This window comes from Aulonocara sp. 'chitande type north' Nkhata Bay, linkage group LG22 (genome assembly GCF_057382095.1).
Source record: "Aulonocara sp. 'chitande type north' Nkhata Bay isolate Kocher_YH1m ecotype deep benthic linkage group LG22, A_spYH_male_GT1.1, whole genome shotgun sequence".
Classification (NCBI taxonomy): Eukaryota; Metazoa; Chordata; class Actinopteri; order Cichliformes; family Cichlidae; genus Aulonocara; species Aulonocara sp. 'chitande type north' Nkhata Bay.
In genome coordinates this window covers 5,142,791-5,168,845 of record NC_141364.1, presented here as the reverse complement: position 1 = coordinate 5,168,845, position 26,055 = coordinate 5,142,791, and the positions used below count along the sequence as shown (strand labels likewise).

The following is a 26,055-nucleotide window of genomic DNA, read 5'->3' as shown; positions in this document are numbered from 1 at the left end:
GGTCCTGACACAGCATTTCAGCTCAAGTTAGATTGCAGTCTGGCCATTGATTGGACCACATGATTCGTCTTTTTCAGTCATTCAGATTTGCTGCTGTGCTTGGGATCATTGGCCTGTTGCACGACACAGTGTCGCTCAGGCTGAAGCTGTTGGGCAGATGGTCTCACATTTGACTCTAGAATACGCTGGTATAGAATGACTGCAGGTACCCAGGTGAATCTTTTTTCAGTTTCTCCTTATATATATTTATATATCATACCTTATATCTCCTGTTCCATTGGTGGACATTCATATTAAACATGGCCAAAGTTAAAAATAATGAGATCCGTGTGTCCACAATTCCTTCACATTGCTCTAAACACTTGACTTCAGACAGGTATACCTTTTTTTTTATTAGTATGAAGTTATAAAGACAAGAAATCCCTAAAATGGTCATCTCAGGAAAAGAAGCTCCACCCACCTGCCGTTCAAACCTTCTGTTGTTAAGTGTCAGCCAATCAGAAGGAAGGGAGGGGGAGGAAGCTGAACCACCTTGTGTCAGATGAATATAGGTGCAGGATGAACAAGTATCATGTCAAGTTGTGAAAAATGCAAAACTACTCTGGTGTCCAGTAAAACATGAAGTTTGAGATAATGCTAAGCATGTTGATCCCGAAGCCTTTGGGGGTAAAGTGAGCCCCTGTCCCCGTCCTGCTCCGTCATCGTGCAGCGCCGGAAAGGGCCGAGCAGAAAAAAGAAGGAGGCGTTTCCACACATCAGCTGCAAATTTATGCAGAACAGTAAAATCAGTGCTGCTGCTGCCGCTTCGAGCGTCCTGCACAGAGAAGAAGAAGAAGACGGGCGAAAAGAGCAGCAGCACCGGGCACAACGCAGACAAGAAGCCCGGCGGATCGTTGCATCGCTCGGTGTCGCTCTGCAGCGGGCAGCCGGTGCAGGAGGAGCCGGACGAACCCGGAGCGGTGACGGTAAGGTCGGAGCGAGAGCCGCGTTAACGAGCCAGACAGCAGCGGTGGAGGCGGCGGGGGGGGGGCTAGCGGGAGGCTAGGAGGAGTAGCCTCCGGTGGATCCAGTGTTAACTGGTCTGAAACATGGAGGATGGCTAGCTAACGTTAGCGCTGTGTGAGCTGCTCAGGTGGCTGTTTTTGAGCTGGTGGAGGCTGGAGACGGAGGCAGACTGTAGGTGCTGGGACAGGATGGTTGGAGGAGGAGGAGCAGTGATAAAGGAAACTGCAAAAAAAAAAAAAAGATTGTGAACACCTGGTCTGAACAAGTCCTGTAAGGTGGTGAAGTAGATGCAGAAAGGCTGTGTGAGCGATGCTTTTGGAAATGTTTCTCATGCAGGAGCCTTTGTACTAAAGCACGTTTCCCCGTTTTATTCCTGTGAATCCCCGAAAATGGATGCTTTATAATGACTTCCTACCTAAACCAGATAACCTGATTAAAATGATAAACTGCTGCAAAGAGGAAATGAATGTGCATTTTTAAATTGCATGTTACAGTTAATTATATCTTTACAGCTGCCATCTTCATCCCCTCACACGTTCCAGGCCTTTTCCTGCATGTCCAGACGTGCAAAACGGAACAAGAAAAAAATCTAATGCAGAGCTTTAATTTACACAAGCATAAAATACACCTTTGTTTATCAAATGGTCAAAAATAAGAAGAAAATGCACAGACTTCTGTCTTTTATCACTTCACTCTGAGGTTCATACGTTACAGCAAATATTTGCTTTTTCTTACACACAGATTAGTGTGTAACAGTAACCATGCATTGATGATAAAGGTGATGATGGCAATATTGTGTCAAAAATCCACGTCTTTAATATCAGAGATGACTGAATTTTGTGCATGGTTGCAGAATCCTTTCCACCTCCAGCTCTCGCATTTTGAGTTTAAAGCATTTGCAAAATGATTTGACAGATATCTTTTTTTTTTTTTTTTGCAAATTTTCCCCTCATTTTCTGCATATATGTAAAGAATATTATTATTATGATGATTTTGTTTTTTTACCACAATCCCTGTGACAGCCTGACTTACATTAATTTGGCAAATCTGTAAATGCAACCTGATTTCATTAATCATTTTAGTTGTGCAGTTTAGAGGTACTTTCATAGTCTTCCTGTCTGCAGGATGCATGTTGTGTGTGGTTAGTGTGAGGGGGTTAAAATTGAATCTGCAGCTTGTCCACAGCATGTAAAACAAGAATGTGGTGGATCGGTCTTATATTGGGCTTTGGTGAAGCTACTCAGTTCATCGACTGCCCCTTAGGTCAACTTTCTGTTGATTGGCTGCCCCTCATAAGCAGAAGGTTTGAACAGGAGGTCGGTGGAGCTTCTGTATACCTGAGATGTCCCCTTATTTGGACATCCTACAGATCCAAGCAGGAAAAAACTGCATATAATTTACCAAAGTTTCAAGTAATGAGGGCAGTAAATGTAATCTTTCATATGAACGTCCATACTAAATCCATCCGTTATAGTGTGCGTGCATGCGTGTGTGTGTGTGACAGAAAAAAGGAAAAGCTTGATGGAAGCCCTTTAAAGGTGTAAACTGGTCTGTGGAGCATTGTGTCCGTCTCCATGGTGGCGATAGGAAAAAACAGCTGTCAGCGAGACACTCAGTCGTTGTGATTTACTGCCATAAAAAATGAAAACATTTTAAAATGTTGAAAGTGTTAAAAATAACCAGCAGCAGAACTACATCAGTCATCCACGCTGTAAAAAGTGTTTCACAGCATCTCGACTCTGTGAGGTCTGCTGTTTGTCAGGAACCGTGACAGGTGTGGAGTTTTTTTTCCTCCTCTATCCATCAGACTCTCGCAGAGAGAGAAACTGGTGTTTGTTTCATCCTGTGTTTGACTGACGGACGCCTCATCTGTCTCCTCAGCAGCCATGGAGACAGACGGAGAGCAGAACCAGCAGGGGGCCTCGACCAATGGAAGCACTCCGTCTGGGACCAGCTCCCGCCCCTCTCCCATGAATTCCATGTCTCTGTATGAAAGGCAGGCGGTCCAGGTAGGTGTGAGTGTTTATACCTGTGTGGCTACAGGACCAGACCACATTGATTTTCACACTCTGACAATGAGTCCTCACTTCATGGAAAAAGCTTTTAAAGGCTCGGTTCACAGCTGCCTTTAGAATTCAGATTAAGAGCAGTTTAGTTTAACAGTTAAAAACTAACACACATGTTAGTTAGCTGGATTTCCAGTTTTGGGCCTCAGTAATAATCCAAGTGTGCCAGGATTGTTGTGCACAAAGGGGGGAAAAGGCATCGCGTAAAAAATATTTAAAATGCTTAAAAATGTAAGTTTTGTTCGACAGGAAATGCGTTTCTTTGTTTGTAAATGTGAAAAAAGGGAGACATCCCTGATTAGAAACCAGTGCTCATCCTCAAAAACTCCCCTCCCCAAGTAGGAAGTGGTCATAATCTTCATGGGGTGGCTTTTAATGACCCCTACCATCTTTAATATCTCGCTGTTCTCACACTTGAACCATACCTTGAGGGTGATAGCCCGGCAGCATGGTGCATTGTTCTGCTTTCGAGTTGTTATTGTTGGGCTAAAAGTAGGTTGCATGCCTGGGGATTAGATTGCACGTATACAGGTCTAGATTCAGGTCTAGACTTTAAAAACGTGACTCGTGGGAGCGTTTGGTTCTTTGCATAGTTTAAAACTCATTTCAGATGCGTCGTGAAACACGTAAAATAGATCCCTGTGGCAAAACCTTCACTGTGATGTAGGCGGAGCATTTATAATCCTGCCAGTGAACAAAATTGTAATAAAAAATTAATAGAAAATGATGATATCACTTTGCATTTTCGTGTCCAAATTTTGTTTTTGGCTGCGGCGTAAACATGGACTGTTTGCGTGTAAGCAGGGGCAGAAAGTGTGTGTGGCTCATTTGTCTTCATAATTTCTGATTTATGTGTTAGCCGATGGACAGAAACTGATGAAGACTGACTGAATCGGGGGGGGTAAAGAAAAGAGACCGAGTCGTGCTGGGTGTGATGGAGGCTGGGTGTTATTTTCTCAGGCTTTTGTCACCCTGCACGGCCATCTGTCTCTGTCACCCGGCACACACTAATCCAGCCCGCCGCGCTCGCTTTCATCCCCCGACTTATTACTGTACGAGCCTCCCCTCATACATCAGGCAGCTGGCAGGTTTCTGCAGCTTCGCTCTCTCTCTGCTCCTTCTGCACTCGTTTCTCTCAGTCTGCTCTATCCCCTCAATTTTCTCTGCACTTCCTTTTCCATCCTAAATTTCTCCCATCCCTCACTCTTTCATGTCTTCTTCTGACTCTTTGCCGTCATGTTTTCCATCCCCATCTTTTCACAGCACTTTACTTCCTTCATGCTCCGTTCCTCCCTCCCCCTTTTTTTTTTTTCTTCTCCTTCTCCAAAATGCTGTCCCTCCTTCAGTTTTCATTTTTGGCCGTCTGCTCCTCCCTCCAGGCCCTGCAGGCGTTACAGAGGCAGCCCAATGCCGCTCAGTACTTCCAGCAGCTGATGCTGCAGCAGCAGATCAACAACGCAGCACAGCTGCAGAACCTGGCAGCTGTGCAACAGGTAAAGGTGTGTGCAAATTTCACTTTCTTTCTTTCAAGTAAAGGAAGTTATAAACATCCTGCACGTGTTGTTTGCAAAGCACAAAGAAAAACTATTGTAAGAAATAAAACGATACATGATGACGCTATAACAGCGTTGCATAAGACAGATTGCCACCTACTTGCATGCAATAATTAACTCCCATGAAAACCAGAAGAAAAAGGTGGGGAGGCCACGTCTACAGTCGATGCTGGACAGCTGTGGGTTGTAAAACATGGAGGCTTTGTGGCCAGAAACAAAGCTGAGCATATTTTGCATCAACCACACAACAGCCTCTGTAAACATCTCAGTTTTCATTTTGTTTGGAGTTTATTGAAACCTTAAGCTGCTTTTTTTCTCTGTCTCTTCCCTTTCTTCGTTTTACTTTCTTTGTTTTTTTAAGGCCACTCTGGCTGCCAGTCGTCAGTCAAGCCCCTCCAGCAGTAGCTCTTCTCAGACTACCAGCACAACCGCAGTACGTAATCATACAAAAACGATAGCTCTTTATGCCACAAAATCAGTACCGCTTTTTTTCCTTCGAGCCACAAAGGATCTTAAAGATGCACGTTCCTGTTCTTCAGGTCAATGTAACATCTGGATCAGGGTCTACAACCAGCAGCCGTCCAATGGGTGCCTCAGCAACATCCACAATCAGCCAATCAGTGCTGCTTAGTGGGACAGCCGGAGGGCAGGGCCAGATGTACCTGAGAGTGAGTTTGATCAGATGGTTTATGTGCGGCAGCTCACTTTTGTGCATTTTAATGGCTTTAATGTCTTTTTGTCCTGCAGGTGAACCGCTCCCTTAGGACGCCTATCCCCTCCCAGCTCATTTTCATGCCCGGCAGCACTGCAACTACTGCTGTGGCAACTGTTGCCCAGCAGCCACAGGCTCAGCAACAGCAGCAGGAAGTGCCTCCGACTTCCTCATCCAGCAGCCAATCTGATAACGACCAGGTGTGTGGCTAACATAAAAATGTTCTCATGGCTTGAAGACACATTCTTTCGTTCTTCAGCAACAAAGTGACAGATGGGTGTTTTCACCCAAACATTTGCTCTGTGCTCCATCTCCAGGTACAGAATCTAGCCATGCGAGGTCTGTCGGGTCCTAAAGGTGTGGGTGTTAAGACTGAAGCCCCAGAGAGAAGTGACTCGGGTAGGAAAGAAAGAAGAGGAATTAAACATATAAATGAGCTTTGTAATGCTCTGAAGGTTGTGTATGATGATGGAGCCTGTGGTGGATTTGGCAGAAATTTCAGAAGCGTACACTTAATTTGGACTTTCTCATTTTAGTTATAATAATATTGAAGCAAATTCATGACAGTGATTCAGGTTTAAATGCTTTTATATGTAACGTTACGTTAATTTGGGGGTGAACTGCCGTTTTAAATGTGATGAATCACTAAATAGACACTAATATATTTTCATTCTTATTTTTCCCAGCTGCCTACTCGCTGGTCCAGCCCTCTCACCAGTCTACCCCTCAGTCCCCCACCAAACCAAGCCAGCCTCAGCCCCAGCCATCCCACATCAAAATCCCTACCTACCCCCAGCCTACTAATCTCAAAGCTCACCCCGTCTCTTCTTCCGGTGCCTCGTCGTCCTCGTCGTCTTCCATCCCTCTCTCCCAGCTCTTACTCCACGGTACTCGAACCCTCACCACAGGAACCACAGCTCCCACAGCAGCACATACTCTGGTCTTGACATCCAACGCCACATCTCAGCCCCACGGGTACCCGGTGGGCACGGCAACCATCAAACCAGCGGTCAACGCTCAGACTCTGGTGGTGCAGCCTCTACAGAAAACCTCACTCGGTGCTGAGAAATCAGGCCACGGAAACGGACCCATCCCCATCCAACCTAAAACTTTACAGGGGCTCCGCCTGCCCCTCCAGCTTCCTTCAAGGAACCCCCCTCCCATCCTGCCTGCTCCGCCGCCTGCCAGCAGCTCCAGCCAGCCTCCCCACACGCCTCACATCCCAGTGCAGATAGTGGGAGCCAGGCAGAGCACACTTGGAAATGCCCAGGCTCTCGCTCTGGCCCGTGGCAGCTGCAGCCAGGATGGTGCCGCCGTCCTCAGCAGCTCCTCTAGTCTGCTCACCATGGTGGCGTCCATCGCTTCCAGGGAGGGTGGAGTCGTCGGCCGAGGGGTGGGGCTGAAGACGCTTCAGTCACCCCAGGAGGCTCCCCCCTTGGCTCAGGTGTCTCAGGTGCATCCACAAGCCAATCAGAGCTCTGGACAGAGTCAGAACAGACAGCTGGCTTCAAGCCCTGCCTCTTGCTGGCCCTCCACCATTTCATCTCCTCCCCCCTCGCTGTCTCGCTCCTCCCTCTCTCTCCACCTGGTGACCGAAGAGCAGAGAGCAGCATCAGCTGGTGTAACCACCAATGGAGACTCATCAGGAGGTCAGACGCCACAGGTCAGCTGAAGCAGGATTTAAGTGATTCTCATGAATCAGACTTGATGTTTTTCTAACCCACACACATTTCTACATGTCACAGATGGTGATTTTGGGTTCTAGCACTAAAACAAACACGCTACTCAGCCATAACTGCTCCTTGTGTAAATATTACATCCTACAATCACTCTCAGTGTCTGTCTGTATCTGTTGGCACTTTTTGTTTAGAGTAAACAGACGACTGGCTCTCTGAAAAGAAAATCAGACTCGAATTCAGCCAATGACGAACATGGCCCCTCCCCTCCACGGCTCCAGCCAGTCAGAGATCATGCCTCGGCCATCCCAGCCAATCCCGTCGATGCAGGTAATAACATAGAAATACATCCCTGTAAAATACTGTCAACACACACACTCGGTGAAAAACAGTATTTATCTTCCTCTCACCTCTCCAGGCTCTGCTGCTCCTCCTCCTCCTCCACCTCCTCCTCCTGCATCCTCTCCTTCTCCTCCTGCATCCTCTCCTTCTCCAGTGCTGCTGGTGTCCCGTGGGACTTGTGGTCAGGGTGAGAGAGCTCCTCCACCTCAAGCTGTGGTTAAACCGCAGGTTCTTACACACCTCATAGAGGGCTTTGTGATCCAGGAGGGGGCGGAGCCTTTCCCTGTGAGTACATGGGATTTGTAGTTTGTTTTTTGTTTTGTTTTTGTCGGTCGCTGACTCTTAAACTGAATTTGTGTTTGACAGGTCTGCGGTCCAGTCAAGGACTCGGCTGGTGAAGATTTGACTAACGACAGTCCAGACACTAACCCGTCGGAGACTGTTACCACAGCAACAGGTAACAGCCAGACTGCTTAAAGCAGTGCTGCTTTAAAGACACGTTTAAGGGCTGAAATCAGAATCATAAATATCTACTGTAAGGTTTCTGGGATAAAGTTGCCTCTGCATGAGAAACGGCTCTTAAAATCTTGAAAATCAAAATGTGATTTCTGCATTGCTGAAGTCTCTGTGCATTAGCCATAGTACATGTTTTATTGTTGTTGTTCTTTGGCCGTTAGCGTTTTATTATCCTCTAGATTTTTAGTTATTTACTTGGTGTGCCCAGTTTTCTAGCTAGATTCTCATTTTCTTCTTTTAAGTCACACAGTCATGATTTGCTGCAGTTTTTTCTTTATACTGTACACGGTGACTGCCATACTGGACAGTAGATTACAGTAATGTATATTAAAGGCAGACCTTGGTACAGCTGATATCTTCAAAACTGAAACGCATAAAAAATTTTTGAGCATTATGAATGTAGAGAATTGGAGGGAAAATATGAACAATATGAATTGTTTTTTTGTTTTGATTTTTTGGTGATCTGTCCCTTTAACATTATAACATGGACATGGCTTATGGGATTTAATGTTGTGTAACAAGATGACCCTTGTTTGCCGTGTTTGTTTGAGCTGGGCTGCAGGAAAGCATAAAGACTTTAATTATAACTTTCAAGCTGGGAATTTCCCACCTCTGAGTCTAAACCGCAGGCAGCGCGATATCACAAGAAAATATCATCGCAGTCTGATTTTCTGTGTGTGGACCGGGACTCATAACCCGTTGGAGTATATAATACCACGTTTGCGTTTGTGTATTATTCACCATCTGCTTTGTTCTGTCTCTAAACTCTCTCCTCAGTGCTGAAGTGTGAATACTGTAAAAACTTTGCTCCTGCCAGCCAGTTCCGAGGCACCAAAAGGTTCTGCTCCATGTCTTGTGCCAAGAGGTACTTCAAAATGCATGAAACATATACAGAATAAATCACTGTACTGCAAACAGCTGCAGCCACTTCAGCTTATTTCACAGTGCGAGTGATGAACGTCTGTTTCTAGTTACAGTGCAGTTTGTCATAGATGCTGTGCAGTAAGATTTGGATATCTTGAAGTCAAACAAAACTGCATAAAGCTCAAAACCTCAATCCTCTTTGAGGCTTTTAGTTCTTAGTTATATACAGTGTTTCCCACATAACTGCACTGTAATTGTGCCATGCAGTGCATGTGTGTGCCTTCTTAAATAAATGGAAAATAAATCCTTTATATAATAACGTCTGCTTTCCCATCTACATCTAGAACTGCAGCTGAAGGCTGACTGCTTTAGTAGAATCGACTGCGCGCATATATAGATGTATATATTAGGGGTGCAACGATACACAAAATTCACGGTTCGGTTCGATACTTTTGTGTCACGGTTTGATATTTTTTCGATACAAAAAAATGTTCATGCCTTTTTAATTTGTCATTTATTAAAATTATAAATGTATATTTTAACTCAAAAGTACAGTTTTTAAATTTAATGTTGCTGAAACAACAAAGGGATAAAATAATAAATCTATCTGATGGAGAAATCACTCATCTTTGGAAAAGAGAGTTTATTACAGAGAAATTGCTCTTTCAAAATAAAAGCTATACTATACGCTTCTTCTGGGCTATATTCTCAGCAGCATATTAAACATATCATAAGGAGAATCCTGTGCTAACGGCTTTCTAAATGACTCGGGTAAAGTTTGTAGCATGCGTGCTTGTTGTTTTTGTCTGCTTCCACTTGTCTTTGCACTAGGATGATGTCGGAGTAAATGTGCAGTCATATTCGTTGTGTTCCCACTAGTACTGTCAGCGTTAGTCTGATATGACGTTAGCGCCACAACACGGCAAATCTCCGTTAACGAGCTACCGCGGATCGCCCCGTGCGTGGGGCTAGACGGCCAACACGTTAACGAGCTAACTGCGCTAACACACTAGTTCCCACCCATGTAATTGAGCATTGCATGGCACATCCGACATACTGTTTTACTTTAGTCCATGACGCGCTTACCTTCAGGGTCATACGTCACATGAAAACCAAAATAGTTCCAAACGCCAGATCTGAATGAGGGTGGGGGAGGTTCAGTCGTTGAGGCAGTTGGCATTTTGCAACAAGCTTAGCTTCTGTCTTGCTAGCTTGCGCTGCGCTCAGTGGATCTGCGCTCCACAGTGCAGCCTAGGCGGAGTAGTTGAACGCACTGAGTGCTCCACACAGACGGCATCGTCAGAAGAAAAGTTGATAAAAATTTTTTAAATTGTATTGTTCGATACATATGCGTACCGAACCGAAAGCACTGTATCGAACGGTTCAATATCGATAGGAGTATCGTTGCACCCCTAATGTATACATATATATAAATATATAACAAACAGAAGGGTTACCCATCTGAAACAGGATGGGCTATGCCACCTGTTTAGCATCAAGTGAGCTTTCAAAGTAAGAGTGAGGAGGCTGTACTCTTGTCAGTTTTCTGTTCTGTTGGATGAAAGATGGTGTCAGCCATGGCCTATCCCAGCTGTCATGAGACAAAAGGCTGCGTACACCGTGGACTGGTCACCAGGCTGTTGTAGGGCTAACAGAGGGACACCTAGGGGTCATTTTACAGTCACAACAACAACAACATAGCGTATGTGTCTTTGGACTGTGGGAGGAAGCCAAAGTACTCAGAGGGAACCCATGCAAGCTTGGGGAGAACATGCCAGCCAATGGCTAAAAGCCATTTTTAAAAAAAAAAAAAAAGGACACAAAATGACTTTAAATCCCAGAGCTGCCAAAGACTAGTGTGTGTGTGTGTGTGTGTGTGTGGGGAAACACTGATATATAATGAATCGATATCAAAAGCCAGTGTTACTAAAGATGTGACCCACTAAATGTTGTCTAAAACGGGACTTTAGTGTGAATTCTCAGGTGGCTCCAGCTGTAAATCTCACAGCTTGTGTTTTTCTGTTCTCATGTTTTTTTTTCTGTGTCTACATATTGTGATAGCCTCACTTCATCCACTTTCACATGCAGCATGTAACCTCGCAGTACAGTGGAGGACGCTTTGTTTCTCCTCTGAATGTGCTCCGTATTAAAATGTACACTGTATTTATTATGTGACATGTTTCAGTAGAAAACAATGCGCTGTCTGCATTGTTTGTTACAGTATGTTGTCAGCTTATGATTTGACATTTTCTGCTTCTGCTTTGTATTTGTCCCTTTGCCCACTACACGTGTATAGCTTATATACCGCGTACGGTGCAAAGAGACAAAAACTGTGTTGCTCGTCTTGGCTTCAGTACCGTATATGTCACTCTTTGTCTACGATACAGTATGTATTGGTTCCCCAGGTACAACGTCAGCTTCAGGCAGCACTTCGGCGTGCGGCAGGGTCACGGCCAGCGTCAAGCTCAAGATCACTCTTCGGATCGGGATCAGAGCCGCGGACACCTCTCCAACTCGGACGACGAGGGAGGAATCGCCAGGAGGAGGGTTCCCCGCAGGACCAGCTCAGAAATAGCCAGTGCCAAGATAGCAGGGAGGCCCGTACCTGCCAAGGTGAGGCAGGATTATACAGTCCCTACAAGGAAAATTATTGGTGCAGGTCAAAAATTAGAAGTCCGATCCCAGCTGATAACTGATCTGTGTAGTTGTACTGGAGCCTTTCCTGCTTTGATCACATTTAAATAGCCTTTGCTCACATGCAGGTAAGCGGTCTGTGTGGAGAGCAAAAGAGGCATTGCATTTGTTTAGAAACGAGTGCATCAGAGGGACGGCTCAGGTTGAGCAGTTTGGAGATGCAGTTGGAGAGCCAAGGCTGATGTGGTTTGGACGTGTGCAGAGGAGGGTTAGTGGATATTTTGGGCAGAGGGTGTTGAATATAGAGCTGCCAGGCAGGAGGAAAAGCAGGAGACCACAGAGAAGATTCATGGATGTAGCGAAGGAGGACATGCAGAGCGTTGGTGTGACAGAAGCTGGTAAGAAAGAGGCTGATGATCTGAGAGCAGCCGAAAGAAGACGAACCAGCAGACGAGATGGTGGGCTCAGATTTGTCTGATGGATTTCAAACTTTAGCAAAAGGGTTTTTAAACTTTAGTGGCCTCTTAATAAAGCCTGTAAGTGTTGATATGTGCAAAATATTTGGCTCCAAATATTTTTAATGTTTGTATGTTTAACTCTGCAAAACACATATAATATTTTTTTACACCTTTTTCAGTCAATTTATTACTTTTCTATCATCCTATTGGCAGAAATGCAACTTTAAGTAGTTTTAAACATATTTGGATGCTAGAACTTTACACCCAGTCATCAATAACTGCGATCATGTTCAAAATGATCTGCTTCTACCGCAGCTTTCAGCTTCCTGGGAAGTGTTTTTTGTAAAATAACTTCACTTGTAACCACATTAAACCACATACAGATCTGGCTTTGTGCTCAGGGACATCAACACGGATGGAGGAGCACACAAATATAATTGTGCGAGGAGGGCGATCTCTTTCTAATAATGATGTCAGTGTACATACAAATAATCCATTAGTCAAAGCTCAGGCTTCAGACTGCTGAAGCTCTGTTTCAGAGGAGACATCCCCAGTGTGGTCATTTCACACCACTCTGGCTGCGAGCTTAGAAACCACGGCCAGAAGCCCAGATTAACACAAATACACTGAATTATGCCGAGTAAAGAATAGAAATGCAGAGTAAATAAGCATAAAAGAGCCCCTTTAAATTTCTCCTCCATTGTTACAAACTGGCCCCAAACCAAATGTATGAGACTCCTGAACACAAACTTCATGTAACAGCAAAAATAGACCTGAATCCATCTGAATGTGCATTTTTCACTTGTATGCATGATGAGCCTTTTGAAGTCATTACTTGCTTCTCTGTGACGGTGCTCGGGTATCTCGAGGTTTGTGCTCCTTTTTTATAAACTGTAACAATCCCCGTCTGTGCAGCTCTAATCTTTAAATATGCAGACGGGGTTTTGTCCTTGTAGCCTATGTTCATGTTTTTGCAAGCAGACCGGGGACACTAGTGAACGCTGCTGCTTTTTTTTTCTTCCTCCGCTTGTAGTGCCGGTCCGAGTCGAGCCATTCAGATGAGGAGTCCAGCGTAGAGGAGGATGAAGATGACCCCATGTCTCTCTCGCCGGCCTCCTCAGCGTCCTGCCACCAGCCGCCTCCTCCGCTCCCAGCAGAGAGCTCACCACCGCCCACCTGCCTGCCTGCTAGCCCCTCCCAGTGGAGCGTGGAGGAAGTGTCACAGTTTATTTCCTCACTGCAAGGTTAGAAGATCTGATTTTTGATCTTATAATGCAGCACTGATTCACATAAAGATAAAAGGCTCGACTTCACGGTCAAGGTCAGAGGTCGAGTTATCTTCTGAATGAGTTAACTCGAGGGCAAGGGGATGCAGGATGTTGGAATTGGCACCATAGAGGTGTGTGCTAGGAGGCAGAGGGGTAGCATGGTGGCCACCAGTATTTTTAAAGCCCTTCCAGCGTCTCTCCCTCTGTGGAATCTGTGAACTCCTGAACTGATAGATGATGGAAGTGGGGGTAAAGAGGAAAATGAATGGCAGTGCTCCTGAATTAGCTGGTTTCTGGCTACTGCTGATGTTTATCTTGTGTTGCTCTGCTTTTATATTCAAGTGCAGTAATTGATGTTTTGATCAGTTCTTCTTTTAATTTGCAGTTTCATGCTTATCAACATTGTTAATACTGTACAGTTAAAATAACAGACCAGTTTCATATTAATGTGACACATTAATCTGGAGTTCAGCTGTTTCCACCTCGAACTTGATGCTTTTATTTGTTATGTAAATGTTTGCATTTGGAGCTAATGCATGAACGACTGTGTGCATTAATGTTAATGTACCATAATTTTCAACCTTTGCATTTTTGTCCACCTGTGCTTTTATCCGTCGTCCTCTCAGGGTGCGAGGATCTCGCCTCCCAGTTCCTGTCGCAGGAAATTGATGGACAGGCGCTGCTGCTGCTGAAGGAGGAGCATCTCATGTCCACCATGAACATCAAGCTTGGCCCTGCCCTCAAGATCTGCGCTCACATCAACAGCCTAAGAGACTGACCGGTGTTTTTACCACAAATCCGCAAAGTTTAAAAGTGAAGCCCCCCCGGGCATCCACCACCAGCCCGCGGGTCAGATATGGAGCTCGAGAGTCCTGCAGGTGAATGTTTGAAGTACAGTTCATTTCCCAAACACGGCAAAGACTCTGGGACTGCAGAAGTGGAATCTCATCCTGTTTCACATCAGATTCTCGCACAAGTTGTAAAAATCCTTCAAATGTGCGATTTTATTTCGATGAAGGTACACGTTCCACCAAATTCTGCTCAAAATCAATGTAAATGAAGGTTTTGAATGTATTTTAATTGCAAACGAGACTCGTTGAACCTGAAGTACTTGCTCGTTATTTTTTCTGACCGTAGACCGAGGCTGTGATTTATTTTCGTTTCGTTAAACTTCCTTTAAAAGACTGAAGATACACACAGAAGAAAACAGCTGTGCTTTGTTTTGCACAGGAATTTGGAAGGAAGACCTTTGGAAGCACTTCTATAGCACTTCCTTTGTAAAGTGAAGTCACAAATCTTTTTCTTATGTAGTTCAGCATTCCTTCAAAGACATGAATTTCATTGCGTACTTCCAGCATTCTAATTATTTGAGAAGAGTATACAATGGCACTTTTATTTTGAAGGCAGCCTATTCTTTGCGCTACAGGGTACTGTGAGAGTACAGGGTACTGGGTGCAGAAACACCAGAGTCCAAATGAAACCCTAATCCCTCAAGGTTCAAAGAGCATTTCATACTTCAAGTAAAAATACGGACGTTGCATAACTTTTTCTCACATCTTTACCGTATTGTTTTATATCCAGAGAACATCAGCTCTACTGCTGAATGCTTTTCACTGTTTTTAAGCTTTTTACCAGAGAAGTTCACGTCAACTCTGTGATTATTCACCTGTCAGCAGTTTGTGAGATTACTCAAATGGTACCACCAGCTGCTCCTGGTCTGCATGAGTGCACTTACAAGGCAAGTTCACCGGTTTGGTTTTGTGGAGAGATGCTGTCAGAGAGGAGTTCTGACAATAAGATGTTCATTTTAAAGTGTCTTTAAGTTGCATTCGTGAACAAGAGAAGTTGCTGGCCACACGTGGACCTACGATGGATGTGGGAGAAATAAGACATCACGCCTGAATGAATGAATGACTGTGTGAATGAGTGAACCTTGAAGCTATACTGTAATAAGTGTAAAGTTTGCCTTTCTATTTAAATGCACATTTGTTTGCTGGACTGCCTTGTTTGAAGCTTTTTACTGTAGGACTTTTCTCATGTTCTCTCTCTGTGAACCTCGTGGCCTTTCTCACTAGTCTCTACAACGATAGGTTTAGATGAGGATTGTCGGTTTTTACTGCTTTCATATCATTCCTTGTTTTATATCTGCGCTTACTTTTTTACAACTCTCGATTAAGCAATGAAATGTGTTGCTTTTCCCAAAAAGCGTGACTGAATAGTAGCTACTTTGATCAAGGATCAACTTGCTGTCTTCCTCATAGCTTTGTCACATAGCGTGTAACTACCAAGAGTATTTACCTTTCTAGCTAGCTAGCTATCTTTGGCTTTATTGTTAGTGACTGTGGCTATTCCAGTACTTTGTTTTTGTTTTTCTTTCTTTTTTTTTTTTTTAAAGGGTAATAATCTTGATGATGTTTGCTTATATTTCACTTTCCCCAGAATTTTGGAGTCTTTAAATCTTCATTCTAAACGCCAAAAAAAAAACCCTGAATTTCGCCTCATTTCAAGTGAGGTGAGCCACAAATGCAGCTGTGATTACCTGTACAACATTTGTCCAAAATCAGACCATTGCAGCGTTGTTCGTTTAGTCTTCAACATCCCAAAAAGTAGCACTTTTCTCACAGAAGAACAGTGAATTCAGCAAAAAAACGTTCTTTTATATATAAATCTGTATACATACAAATAAGGAAGCCACTTGGAATCAAATGTCTTTGCTTGCAATAATTTCCAAAATCTGCAAAATCTAGAGGGGCTGGTTTTCACAAGAAGAGGTAATTAATACTATCATGCAAATAAATAATCAAACTGTTTTAAAGCTGTGATGCTTGTTTTTGTTGTTTGTTAGCCTGAGTAATGGTTTCGGTTTGCACTGTTGCTTTCCAAGTGTAACAAGTGCAGATCATCAGTGGGCAGTTTGCATCATTGAAACTTTAATGTTTTTGTTTTTAACTCCTCTCCCCCGGCTTGAGTTCAGGCTGAGGTGTTGTGCTGTTTTAAAGAAAGTCCCTTCAGGTTTGTTGTCCCAGATGTGATTAAACCAGCGGTCCCCAACCCCCGGTCCTCGGACCGGTACCGGTCCGTGAGTCGTTTGGTACCGGGCCGCGAGAGTTGAGGCTCAGGTGTGAAATGTCTGGTTTTCAGGGTTTTTATTGGTTTTCAGCGTTATTTTGTTATCGTTTTTATCGTTTACTCGGTTTTCCTGGGTCTTTTCACATGTGTTATGAATAAATTATTTTTTTTTTCGGTACCGGTACTAGTTTTATTTTGTTGTATTTATCCGTGACACCTTAAAGGCCGGTCCATGAAAATATTGTCGGGCATAAACCGGTCCGTGGCGCAAAAAAGGTTGGAGACCACTGTGATAAACTATAGACTGTAAATGAAAAATGAATGTAGTCATGATGTCATACGATCACAGTAGCTACATCCATTTTAGAGGCTCCGTGGTTAGTTTTGGCTTCAGCCGTGTTGCTGTTTCGGAGTCGGTAGAGACCATGTTTGGACCATACAGTAGTTTGGCTTTAACAAGTTGTGTTGATAAACCTTACAGCTCATGATCCTAACCTAACAGGCTTATGTGCAAAAACACATATTTTTAGGTTCTGATATTTTATTTTATTATATAGAACACCTGAAATACAACTGGTTTGAATCTATAAGGTGCTTCTTCCCGATAGCAGTTGAAAATACGTTATAATTCAGATAATTCAATTAAAATAAATAAAGATTGTGGGCACATCCACAGTACAAAAACAGTTGTGAGGTCCACGGCACCGACTCCAGTTAGCAGAGGTGAGACTGGCCACAGCTGCCTGTGTTAGCACACCTCTCAATCAGGAGCACATGCACCCAGCTCCAGTTTCCAGGTGGATGACTTAAATAAAGAAACAATAACTTTATGTACACCTCTTTCTTTCTTTCTTTCTTTCTTCTCTTTCTTGTGCTGGTCACACATGCCTCCTATATCAGTGGCAGTTTTGTGCTAGTCTTTTTGCATCCTTTAAACCCCTGACCTGTAGTGATGCCATCTAGAGATCAAGTAGGAGCTGGCCTCATCGATAAAATTAAAGCATGCATTACATTAAAAAAAAAAAAGATTTTTATATCTCTTGACAATAATTTTGACAGAGTAAATGTATTTTTTACACTGAATATATTATTCTTTAAAATATAAAGTGTTTGTGCCATGCACGTTTTCCTACAATACTACCAAATACAAAAACGTTATAAACAACAATTATAATGTGCACGTTTCTGCGAGAGTTCTTGCACCAGTCCTCGGTCCTTCATGAAAATCGGCGTGCCACCACCTCTGATAACAACCAGCCAATCAGAGCACAGCATAGTTGTACGCCTCTGCAAACCCCGCCTCACTCAAGTATTTCTCGAATATGAATGGCTCAGTCACTCTGAGAGCTGTCCGCCCATTGGCTGAGCTCTCCCCGGCTTTCAGCATTCTAATCAGCTCCGACGTGGAGAGCCGGCTCTTGGCCTTGAAGTGGCAGCATGACCTGATAATGGAGTACCTACACCAGCGTGAAAACAGAAAACAACTGTGAAACCGTATGCATATGAATACTGGTATGAAAAACTAATAGCTAACAATAATATTTCCACTGAGACGTCGGAAAATAGGTAACAAGAATGGAAAGAAGTGTGACCAAAAGCTAGTAAAACTGGAAGAAGCAGGTAAAAGTATCGTGTCTGTAGGGATAAATTATCCCTAAAGATTAACTGAAATGTTTAAACTAAATGGAAATAGATTCAATGACCATAGAAAACGTCAAAAAAATTGTTAAAAGGCTACAATGATGCAAAATGTGCAAATATTGTAGTAAATGTGTGAATGATACATGGCTAAAACATTCAGGTTCTGCTTCTGATTATTAGTATACAGCCAAAGTTTACCAAGCAGACCCAAACGCTGACTGTTCAGACGTGTGAGACTGTAAAAGAAGATGCACTGAAAGTAGTTTTAATAAAAAATAAATTAATTTGCTGGTTGATGGTGTAAGAGTAGGTGGAGGCAGCCCAGTGTAGGCACACCTGAACGAAAAGACTGGATTCTTTTGGATTATTTTTTTCAACCCACATGGGGGGAAACAAAGCTCAGAAACGTCTCCTAAACAGTCACGGGCTAAAGGTTGGACATCTTTGTATAAGCTGATGATTAGTGAGTGATGCAAACTGCTGGTCTGCTGTTGCTCTTACAGTGAGTTGGAGCAGGTGTCCGGTCGTTTGAGGTGACTCCCTCTTTGGAGATGCTGCAGAAGTTCAGACGACGGGACCTGAGCAAATGGTGGGTCACCTGAAAGGTTGGAGTATACAATCTTGTCACAGAGCACACTCACTGACCATGTCAGCCAGTGTTGTGCCAAAAAAAGTGATTTCCATTGTTTGGGTTTTTTAATGTGTGTATTGATCAAGAGACTTTAGTGAACAGGAATTATAAATAAATTGAGTTTAATACATTTATCTATTCTTAAAATAACTGTTTTTGCAAAAAGGACTGTTTTCCAGTCCTTTTTGGCCCCTACAGGAATGTTGTCTGTGTTTTAAGGTGACTTGATATCATTCATGGGGGATACACTGACATATGTTTCATACATTATAGGCCAGAAAGTCATTTATAGAAGTCTAAATATGGGAAATCACTTTTTAGCATAACACCAGTATTGAATTATGAGAAACACACTTGTATATCAGATTTAGAAAATTTCTCTCCACCCAAAACTCCAGTAAAAGGAGAGACTATAAAATCCTTACATGTCACAGAACTAATGGGGAATTTCATCACCCTTTAATTTTCTTTTTTCTTTAAAAAAAAGAAAGAAGGATACTTACCTAATGTGACCATTTCATAGATGAGGATGCCAAAGGACCATCTGTTAGAAAGGTTCAAGAATGGCATGTCAGTTTTCTTGCTCTTCCTTTTACCTTACTGAGTGTAAACACAGCGAAATGTGCTGTTAGTGCAATAGTTTGGACTTCTAGCATCCAGGGATGGACTGGGACATGAATCAGTCTTTGACAACTCTGTCCATTGACGGGGATCTTTTATTCTCACAGAGGACACTCACACGTCGCTGCTCTTAGTGATGGGTCTCATGGCCAGCACTTCAGGCGCCTGCCACTTCTTAGTCACTGTATCTTCTCCCGTTGAACTGCCCTGGGTTCTCCTGCGGTGGGCCGGGCCGAACCCCCACAGCTTAGCTGTCATGTCTCCACCAACCAGAATGCTGCGGGCTCCCACGTTGCCATGGATACAGTTCTGACTGTGCAGGTAGTCCTAGAAGATGTTCAGACAATTTCAGAGTTAGTGAGCACGAGGGCCTTTAGGAGATGTCCATTACTACAAATACATAAATAAAAGAAATAAAACCATAAGCCAGACTTCACAACATTAACATCCAGCGCTTAGGGGCTGAATGTTTGCTTGGTTAACTTCTGATTTCTCAGTGAAGTCCAGTGTCCCGGCTCAAATTTGGGTGTAAAAATGTGATTTCTATGTAATGTTTTTAGTTTGAACAGGTTTTTGGCACATTTCTAAAATATGTGTTTTCTTGTTCTTATGAATGCATCTCAGATATATTTGTTTTGCACTGTGTGTAATAATTTATACTGTATTTATGCTTTCACTGAATCCACAGTTGTAGTTGCTGTTTTTAAAGTGCTTTACAAATAAAGTTTTCTTGGGAAGCAGTTTGCTCAAAGATCGTGAAGCAGACTGTTGGAAGGGCAGACAGCTGTTTAACCAACCAGAGCAGAGGCCACTTGTGCTGCCATGGTGAAGATCCTCTTCTCTGTCATGTCACACGAAGGCTGTAAACCTGAGTTATCCTTCAGTGGGAGAAAGGTGTAAATGTGTCAGACTCGTTACATTCAGAAAGTAGACATGTTACTATAAACAATCAGTCTTAGTGAGTATTCACTTTGAAAGCTCTGAGATCTTTCCTCTCTCTTTATGGATGTTCATAATTAGCTCCTATCCTAAACCGTACACCACTAGACGAGGACAGACTGTAACTGTCAGGTTATTCAAATCTTTTCAGAAACAGCTTACGTTGCACTATACTGCCCCTCACAGGCAGATGGCTGTAATTACTTCAGTCACCATTAAGTTTAGAGTTCATAAGCTAAACATTATCCTTCTATATAATATGTGATTAATATTGTATTTATCCCGTTTACTATGTTTAGTTGGTATAGTGTTTTTTATGTTTAACCTCAAAAGGTTTTCAGCCAAACTCTTGGGTTGAATGATGTATTTTACCATTAAACTGTGACTTAATTTATTTTTCTTGTTTTGTTGCTCAATTAGCAATTTTAAACTTGAGAAACCATTACATTATAATTTGGAACTAAATACTATGTTATTGTTTTATATTTAATTGTGTTATTGATCCTTTTACTTTGCATGCACTGTGGCAATTCTTGTTACTGCACTGTAAACTTTACTCCCAGAGCATGCTCAGCGTCATGAATAACTAATAGGTTGCACTACCTGTCTGCATCTCCACAGGAAGCCCAGCAGGTCTCTCTGCTGTAGCTCTTCCACCACCATGACTAAAGGCGACTGCGCTGACATAACGCCGAGCAGCACAGGTATGAAGGGATGCGGCCCCAATCCAGACACAAAGGAAGCAAACCCCAAAAACTTCTGTTTCTCACTGCTGGTGGCTGTTTCTGGGAAAAATAAATATTTGATAACAGAGTTAGACTTAACATTTCCAGTTACTGTCAATAATTGATCATTTTTGACTTTGAAAAGCATTTTGGACACAAAAAACGGAAAACACTTGTTTGTAAGCCATTTTGCAGGTATACTTTGCAAAACCAAAACTTGGTTCAAGCAGCTCAGTTTACCTTTCAGCACCCTCAGCACGACGTTCTTGTTGTCCGTGCGTGCTCTGTAGAAGTTGACTGTGTCATTAGGGTGGATGGAGAAAGTCTGCGGCAGTGCAGCAACCTGGCTGAAGGCTTCATGATGCCTTTCTGTGGACCTCTGTGGTGCTACAGCCATCGTTGGCCTGACATTCTGCCGCACTTGTGTAACAGACATTGGCAGCTCTTCATGTTCCAGTGGGTTGATGCCAGGGGGCGCTGTTTAAGGAAAGAACAGTGGACATTAAGCAGATGTGCATGTAAAGATGAAAAAAGTTAAAATATTGATTAAATGTGCACAAAGAGACTTCTGCATGCTGGCTCACCATCAATGCCCTGCAGATGAGATCTGTGATGTTGGTGCTTGGTGCGATGACTGTGGTGGTGGTTGGTGCTATGCTGTTGCTGGTGATGCCTCTCTGTCTGTCTGTGTGATGAGCTGTGGTAGTGCTGGGCCGTTCTGACCCGTGTCCGATTACGATCACAACAATACCTCAGTATAAACAGGGGCACTAAGGTGACCAGGGTGCCGAAGAGCAGCAGCGCGGGGACGATAATAACTTCCACCTGATATTCTTTTATCGCTTAGAGGGAAACACAGGAGTTCATGTGTAAATTTCAGGTCAGATATGCACTTGTTTATTAGACTTGCAGTTTCCTCGTTGCACTGTAGAAGAGGGTGTGCAGGTTTATTTTTGCTGTTAAGCGCAGGGCATGTTAACAGGTTAAGTATGTTGGCTGTTACACCTCCTGCTGATAGAAAAGTCTACCTAGACAGTGCATCATTTTCCATTTACGCCTACGTGAAATGTTGGTATTCAGCTAAACAAGACTGTAATTTGACGAAGCGGCTTTCACCATCGATCTGTCTATTTTAAAGATAGAAGCTTGGGAAGTGGAAAACAAAGCTTGGGCGCTTCATTTATCCCTGATATGATAACGAGGTTACATTATTTCAGGGCATGCAGGCATAGAGTAATGTGATTGTTGTGTTTTGGCTTTGCTTTCTATTGCTGGCCTAACTGGCTGATAACCAGCACAGTTTCCCACAGATCTGGATTCTTTAGTGGGGTCAAGCAGGTATTGTGGGAAAGGCAGGACCTTTCCCACAATACCTGTTCATTCCCAGTATGATAAAAATAAACCTTTTTATGAATTTGCTGCTGGCAGCAGCAGTCATGGTTCTAGTCTGCAGCCTCGGTGAGTCTGGTGTAGAATCTTGTGAATCAATTCTCCACCTGCTTTAAGTTGTTGTTCAGCAGACCTCCAGAGCACAACCAGGACTAATTGTCACTGATCTAGCAGATATGAAAACCTAACAGTGGAGGAGCCAGGGTCAGCTGAACTAAAGTAATACAATTTTCACAATCAGAGTGTGGCGATTGTTCACCTCGATGACATCATCCTGCTATATTGGTATTGATACACCATAGATGGCAAGTGAAGTGTAAAAGGCAAGTCTCCTGCTATACTGTCCCATCGGGCTGTGGTTAGATAGTAAAACTGGTTTCGACTAACTGGAATGAGTCACTCTGGCATCTGGAAAGTTCAAAGAGCATGCATTCTTTGAGTCCATGCATTTTGATTGGAGCTAATGAACTAATTATTTTTGATAGCTGTGAGAAATTCAACTCGTTATTGAGCTAGTTGATTGCATCAGATCTTTAATTTTAGCTCTGGCTCCACTCCCTTCCTTTTTAACTCACATATAACATCAATACAGTGATCGTTAACTGTAGTAATCATTAATCCATCACAGTTGATGTTGAAATCTTGAGCTTAAGCCTTGTTTGTTTTTTCTTGTACTACAATAGATCTGCAGAGCTTTCAAAAGCCCTGCCCTTTTTTTTTTATGTTGTTTGGCATTCATGTATTAGATTTGGGGGCTCAGCCTTCCACTGATGTTTTCACTGTTTAAGCTCTACCTGCTTTTTCCACCTGCTTTAACCTTTAACCCACGTTGTTAGAAAGAGCAAACTGGAATGTAAAACTACTGGTACATATAGTCTCTATTACATTCTTAGGTGTGGTGAGAGCCTTACAGAGTACCATAAATCATTTCCTGTCATTTTCATTTTTTTTTTTTTTTCTTTTTTTTTTTTCTGTATGTTTGTATTTTGTTCCCTGTTTAGGCTCTGTTTCCTGAGTTGCCCTGTTGTGTTGTTCCCTGAGTGCTTTTCCTTTGTGACTCTCACCCCCTGTGCGCCCCTCTGTGTATTTATGAGCCCTCGTCTCCCTTTGTGGTTGTTCCATGTTTCCCCAGTCCGTTATGTCTGTGTTTTCCCCGTGCTCTCTCTCCTCCTGTCTGAACCTCTGTACTTCCTGTTTTACTTTGCCCGTCTCCCACCAGTGTGGTGTTCACTCCTGCCGTGTCTTGTTATGATTATCAGTGTCACCTGTGTTCCCCGTGTGCTCCCACTTCCCTCGTTAACCCTCTGTGTATTTATGTCTGCGTCTTCCTCGGTTCTGTGTCGCGTTCTCCCTCATTGCTGTGTGGATTCCCTGTGTCTCCCTACGAGTGTTAGTTTATTGAGTCCCAGTTTAGTTGAGTTCTGTATTTCCTATGTTCTGCCTGTCAGCAATAAAGCTGCTTTTTTTTTTTTTTTTTTTTTTTTTTTTTTGGGTTTCTTAGATACTGAGTTTCAGGTTTCAACTCAATCAAGTACAAGATAAGCTGTTAAGTTGGTGTCATTATAGTCAAAAGTTCATAATAAACAAGATGTCTGGAGTAGAATAATTTGTAAGGTCACATAAGCTTAATAGAAGCGTCTATGTGATCGCCCGAGAGAAGAACTGAAAGGTCCAGGTGGGAGAGATTGTTCAAGGAGGAAGCAAAGGAAAGGAATAAGTAGGATTAGAGCACTTACTGCACAGGGTGTCGTTCGATGCACACACAGTAACGTTTGTAGAGCTGGATGATGACATGCTGGAGAGGGAAAGCAGAACACAGATCAACGTTACTATGAGCTAGATATCCCTGCTCAGCAGCAACCTGAAATCCTCACAGCTTACACAGTCACTCAGCTAGTGACTGTATGAACAGTGAAGTTCAGTCCAGCAGGACACACACCCACAGACATACAGACTGTTAGTGATCAACGTTAGCAAATCAATTCAATATTGACTTTGGCCTTTTATTCCATCTAGATTCACATAACAAATATTAGCAGTGACCTTTTAATCTGGACTAACAGAGCAAATATACCAGGGTGTGCTTGGTGAACGTGTGGTGCTGACCAGCTATTGGTTACAACGATAATGGAGAGAGCAGATGTCATTATAGCCATCAACTAGCAGTGACCCGAAACCCATAAAAGCCTCGTGACGTACAGCAGCCGGTTCAACTAATTCAATCACACAGGTGATATAAAAAACGTCTTTAATTTGAAATGGTAAATGGCCTGTACTTGTATAGTGCTTTACTAGTCCCTAAGGACCCCAAAGTGCTTTACACAACAAGTCATCCACCCATTCACACACACATTCACACACTGGTGATGGCAGCTACATTGTAGCCACAGCCACGCTGAACATTTTTATTAAAACCAGAGTTTTTCAAATATTATTCATCTGAAGGTGGCTCTGTACAAGGAAAATCATCATCGTCATCTTTATTTATAAAGCACTTTAAAAGAAACCACAACTGATGCAAAGTGCTGTCCATTGGAACTAAATAATGAAATTATTTAAGGTACAAATAAAAACTAAATAAAGGAAAAAAGTAAAATAACTAATTAGTTAATAATTCATTTAATTACAAGAAACCGTGTCCCGCTGAGGCCAAAAGCCAAAGAATAAAAATGGGTTTTAAAACGTGTTTTAAAACTTGACAGTGAAGGAAAAAATGGGAAAACAAATACTGATGTAAAGCACAACACTAAAGAGGAAATGGGAGATCTGAATGAAAACATTTGCAGCATATGTCTCTGCAAATGTCTCCCATGCACGTTTGACTGCGCGTATTTGCATGTGATGGCTGTTCATTCCCAGTACGATTACAGTGCTATTGGGTCATAAATGGGGGATTCAGACACACACTTCTACAACCTTTTTCTTCTCGGGGATTAAAGTCACTCAGGTCACGATATTGGAAACAAAGACTTTTTTCTGCAGATGCTTAAAACAGGTTATTCCAAAAACAACCTCGTTCAACAAGTTTGAATAATCCTGTTTGTAGCAGATGAACAAAAATCAGCTTATCTTAAATTGCTTAAAAGTTCAACAGTTGTCTGTAATTATGGTTGTTGTTATATAAATTTATGAAATTAGTCTCATGGTTTTCTCAGTAGTGCCATAAAACAGACTTTTGAACACTGCTGAGACTGTTTTTAGATTGCTGACCTTAACTTAACGCTGCAGTTTTGTTTCTGGTTTGGTTTCTATCTGCAAACTATTGGATCAATAGTTTCCAATGTGTGGTTGGGGGGTCCGTGGCATCACTTGGTAACCAGAAAAGCTTTGTTCATGAGTCTTAAGCTGTCAGAGAAGACTGCGCCATACAAATCATCTGATAGTTACTTTGTTTTCTTTCGAAGAAGCACAAAAATAGTCAAAGGAGCTTGCAAAGAAAAGTGTCTGGACTTCTTTAAGTTGCTTGAAGACGTTTCACCTCTCATCCGAGAAGCTTCTTCAGTTCTAGGGTCAAATGGCCGAGAGTCCCAGATTTAAACCTCCTTTCACACCTTGGCTCAGGCGATTAGAGGATCATCAGGGGGTCCTTTTGTCCCTCTGTGGGGGGAAACTCCCACTCATAGTGCGGCACTCAATCGTGATATGTATGAAGTTATTAACATCTCAAATGAGTTGTACAGTATGACTTGTTAATATAAACCAGTACTTCATGTCACCATATTGAATGTATTTCTGAATGGAGAGGATTGTTTGAGAAGTTTCCTTTAAAGTCTTCTAAGTCAAATAATGTTTGTTAAAAATAACACGCGTGCCTACCTTTTTCTTTTCAGTCATTCAAACAGCAGTTTCAGCACCACAGGCTGCCGTGGTGAAGCAATGGGATCAAAACCATCAACTGCGACTGATCTAAAGGTACGTGTGCTTGTTCAGGTTCTGTAAATGAAAT

At 42.8% G+C, this 26,055-nt stretch overlaps 2 protein-coding genes across 5 annotated transcripts; one reads left to right on the top strand and one right to left on the bottom strand.

Annotated features, from left to right (window-relative positions):
• The first annotated feature begins 570 nt into the window (after positions 1-570).
• LOC147303303 (polyhomeotic-like protein 1) lies at positions 571-15,903 on the top strand. Of its 4 annotated transcripts, none has more exons than XM_086280512.1 (15): positions 571-965; positions 2,890-3,014; positions 4,451-4,570; positions 4,986-5,057; positions 5,164-5,292; positions 5,372-5,536; positions 5,654-5,735; positions 6,023-6,999; positions 7,207-7,342; positions 7,431-7,639; positions 7,721-7,811; positions 8,648-8,735; positions 11,122-11,347; positions 12,860-13,070; positions 13,721-15,903. In XM_086280512.1, exons 1-15 carry the CDS (start codon positions 770-772, stop codon positions 13,870-13,872), a joined length of 2,979 nt encoding a protein of 992 aa, XP_086136638.1. In that variant the 5' UTR covers positions 571-769; the 3' UTR covers positions 13,873-15,903. The 4 variants fall into 4 exon arrangements, with proteins under 4 accessions (XP_086136638.1, XP_086136639.1, XP_086136637.1 ...); XM_086280513.1 differs by having other exon boundaries at positions 572-965; positions 2,887-3,014; positions 4,451-4,564; XM_086280511.1 differs by having other exon boundaries at positions 573-965; positions 2,887-3,014.
• Positions 15,753-26,055, bottom strand: styk1a (ATY kinase 1a). Its single transcript, XM_086280518.1, has 10 exons — positions 25,926-26,055; positions 23,846-23,904; positions 21,305-21,562; positions 20,961-21,197; positions 20,599-20,780; positions 19,854-19,934; positions 19,175-19,383; positions 18,939-18,979; positions 18,306-18,402; positions 15,753-17,620 (listed from the first exon to the last, which is right to left on the bottom strand). The coding sequence occupies exons 2-10, from the start codon at positions 23,901-23,903 to the stop codon at positions 17,425-17,427; spliced, it is 1,359 nt and encodes a 452-aa protein (XP_086136644.1). The 5' UTR covers position 23,904; positions 25,926-26,055; the 3' UTR covers positions 15,753-17,424.

Bases quoted from the DNA above. Each gene is read 5' to 3' on its own strand.
- LOC147303303 (XM_086280511.1), top strand. From the start codon at position 770: ATGCAGAACAGTAAAATCAGTGCTGCTGCTGCCGCTTCGAGCGTCCTG. The intron at 5,058-5,163 runs GTACGTAATCAT...CCTGTTCTTCAG, and splicing joins AGACTACCAGCACAACCGCA to GTCAATGTAACATCTGGATC. The intron at 7,000-7,206 runs GTCAGCTGAAGC...CTTTTTGTTTAG, and splicing joins CAGGAGGTCAGACGCCACAG to AGTAAACAGACGACTGGCTC.
- styk1a (XM_086280518.1), bottom strand. From the start codon at position 23,903: ATGTCATCATCCAGCTCTACAAACGTTACTGTGTGTGCATCGAACGAC. The intron at 20,781-20,960 runs GTAAACTGAGCT...TATTTTTCCCAG, and splicing joins CGTGCTGAGGGTGCTGAAAG to AAACAGCCACCAGCAGTGAG. The intron at 19,384-19,853 runs GTTGGTTAAACA...AACATCTTCTAG, and splicing joins CACAAGTGGCCTCTGCTCTG to GACTACCTGCACAGTCAGAA.